At 38.7% G+C, this 2,733-nt stretch overlaps 1 protein-coding gene across 3 annotated transcripts in view; it reads right to left on the bottom strand.

The window, feature by feature from the left end:
• The window catches only part of DCP2 (decapping mRNA 2), a 43,643-nt gene that overhangs the window by 18,642 nt on the left and 22,268 nt on the right, over window positions 1-2,733 (bottom strand). For all 3 annotated transcript variants that reach the window (XM_011963641.1, XM_011963642.1, XM_011963643.1), the window contains 3 exons: window positions 1,629-1,781; window positions 1,400-1,512; window positions 1,195-1,302 (listed from right to left, as the gene is read on the bottom strand). In XM_011963641.1, the coding sequence (XP_011819031.1) occupies window positions 1,195-1,302; window positions 1,400-1,512; window positions 1,629-1,781 (374 nt within the window). The remainder of the gene's footprint in view (window positions 1-1,194; window positions 1,303-1,399; window positions 1,513-1,628; window positions 1,782-2,733) is intronic.

Raw genomic sequence — 2,733 nt, 5'->3', positions numbered from 1 at the left:
ACACAGGCTTATTTAACAAAGTTACTTCCCCAGCCTACTCTGTAACTGACTTGGATGCAATTAAGTTGTAAGCCAGAGGCCAGGCAGCGTGGCTCATGCCTGTAATCTCAAAACTTTGGGAAGCTGAGGCAGGAGGATCACTGGAGCCCAAGAGTTTAACAGCAACCTGGGCAACATAGGGAGAGTCCCATCTTTACAAAAAATTTTAAAATATTAGCCAGGCTTAGTGGCATCTGCCCGTGTACCCAGCGACTCAGGGGACTAAGTGGGACAATTACTTGAGTCCAGGAGGTCAAGGCTGCAGTGAGCTGTGATCATGCCACTGTACTCCAGCCTGGGCAATGAAAACAAAAAGTTCCAAACAAGAAAATGTTCTTCATGGTTCATGTCCAGGTAGTAGTCACTTTTGATAATACACTGTCTCTGATACAAATTTTTTATTTTTTATTTTTTGAGATGAGTCTCGCTCTGTCACCCAGGCTGGAGTACAGCGCCACTATCTTGGCTCACTGTAACCTCCGCCTCCTGGGTTCAAGAGATTCTCCTGCCTCAGCCTCCTGAGTAGCTGGGATTACAGGTGCCTGCCACCACACCCAGCTAATTTTTGTATTTTTATAGTACAGATGGGGTTTCACCATGCTGACCAGGCTCGTCTCGAACTCCTAACCTCAGGTGATCCACCTGCCTCGGCCTCCCAAAGTGCTGGGATTACAGGCGTGAGCCACTGCGCCCAGCTGGGAAATGTTTTTTAAAAGCCCAAGTCTTCACTGTTCTATCTCCAATTTAACAAGTTGTATTAGCATCCTTCCTCTCCCCTACAAGAAAACAAAATTTAATATACCCTCCATCCAAATGTCTTTAGAAACTCAATTATCTTAAAAGTAGGATAAGAGAACAGAGAAGTAACACTAAGAACACGCAAGATTTTCTTTTCCTAGTGTTCTATCTAAAAAGTTGGTATCCTCTTGAGTATACTATTTTAAAAGGTGCCTGAAGCTCCTTTCCAACTCCAATTAACCTTTTTCATCTCATCAGAAACCCTTTAAAAAAATCTTCTATTATCTGTGAGACCAGTAACAAAGAGTATCTATAAAAAGAAATCTTACACCCTCTGCAAATTTTAGAAGCAAAATACTATTATTCTACTTTTAAAAACTATCAGAAAATCAGGATTCCATGAATATATTTCTTTACCTCAATTTTTCCACAGTGGGTTTAGCCGGCGTGCTACCAGTTGAGGAAAATCCATTGTCACTGTCTGAGGAATCGCCAAATCTTCGAGAAAGCCAGTCCCTTAATGGTCTGCAGAAACATTAAGAATTCACTTTCAAAATATGGCTAAAGACAGAAGATGACTATCACAATCATGAAAGTTTCATTTCAAGAAATATGAACACACCTGATAAAAGGAATGGCCATAAAAAATTTGTTAGGTGCCAAACCAAGTTTGGATTTCGGGGTCATATCATTTCTATGACAAGGCAATTTCTCAATAGAGAACCACTCAATGTTCTGAAATACAGAAGAAAATAATTCATTTAGTTAATTTTTATCAAGGAGTTTATAAAAAGAATTCCCTACCTATTCATTTGGGATACCAGTAACCTGAAAATATGCTTGTTACATACCCGAATTTCTCTTCTAGTTTTTGGGTTAAATTTTGTGTCTTTTGGAATTCCTGGAATGATGTACAAACGAGCAAGCTGGTCATTGATTCGAAGTTCAATGTAATCATCCTTACAAATATAGTCTTTGATATCAAAACCAGTTTCTTCAAAGACCTGGAAACAAAAAATTTTGATGAAATTTTCATTCTAGTTGTTAGGCCTCTAGTTCATTAAAATTTATTCTAAAGACAAAACTCAGAAAAAGGGGACATTAGTTGTATTCACTACTTCTAGAAATGACAGCCTGGTACAGAAGTGCATATGAGACGTAAAAAAAGTTCTTGTGCCCTATTGTTTCTAATACTGTATCCACAGGTGGTATAGCAGGTATATAGAGAACCAGTCCTCTGTAGACCTGATAGCTGACATTCAAACACACCAAAACTATACACTTTTCGCAGAATAAAATCCTGAAGGCTCGTGATAGAGGTTTCAAGATTTCCCACTCCCCAAATCTTAACACTTACATACAGAAGGTAAGGTAATTAAATCATCAATCATGTGGAACTGACCCATGCAAGCTGTCTGAGCATTCCCATCAGAGGAAAAGTCCAGATGCTTTGGTTTTCCTTTTCTTCGGAACTAAGGTCTAATCTACTGCTTGAGACAGAGCTTAATAATGTTTTCGATTAATAAATCAATCTTGTTGGCTTAGATTTATAATTTTAACAATTAAGGCTGGTTGACTTAAAAGTTTACCTATCAATATGTGCAACTGTCTTCAAAGACACCATTAAGAGAGTCTAAAGATAAACCAGAAGAGACAATACATTCATATCAAGAATATATTAAAAACTCAGGGGTGTGTGTGTGTGTGTATTAGACAAGTAACTGCACTTCAGAAAAATGGGACTGGGCACAGTGACTCACACCTGCAATCTCAGAACTTTGGGAGGCCAAAGAGGGAGGATCACTTGAGCCCAGCTGTTCGAGACCAGCCTAGGCAACATAGTGAGACTCCATCTATACAAAAAATATAAGTAAAAATTAGCCTGGCATGGTGGTGCACACCTGTTTTTCTTCTTCTTCTTCTTTTTTTTTTTTTTTTTTGAGATAGAGTTTCGCT

The sequence above is a fragment of the Colobus angolensis genome, unplaced genomic scaffold (assembly GCF_000951035.1).
Source record: "Colobus angolensis palliatus isolate OR3802 unplaced genomic scaffold, Cang.pa_1.0 Scaffold62, whole genome shotgun sequence".
NCBI lineage: Eukaryota > Metazoa > Chordata > Mammalia > Primates > Cercopithecidae > Colobus > Colobus angolensis.
Note: the sequence above shows the minus strand (reverse complement) of the source record. Positions and strands in the feature narration are given on the sequence as shown.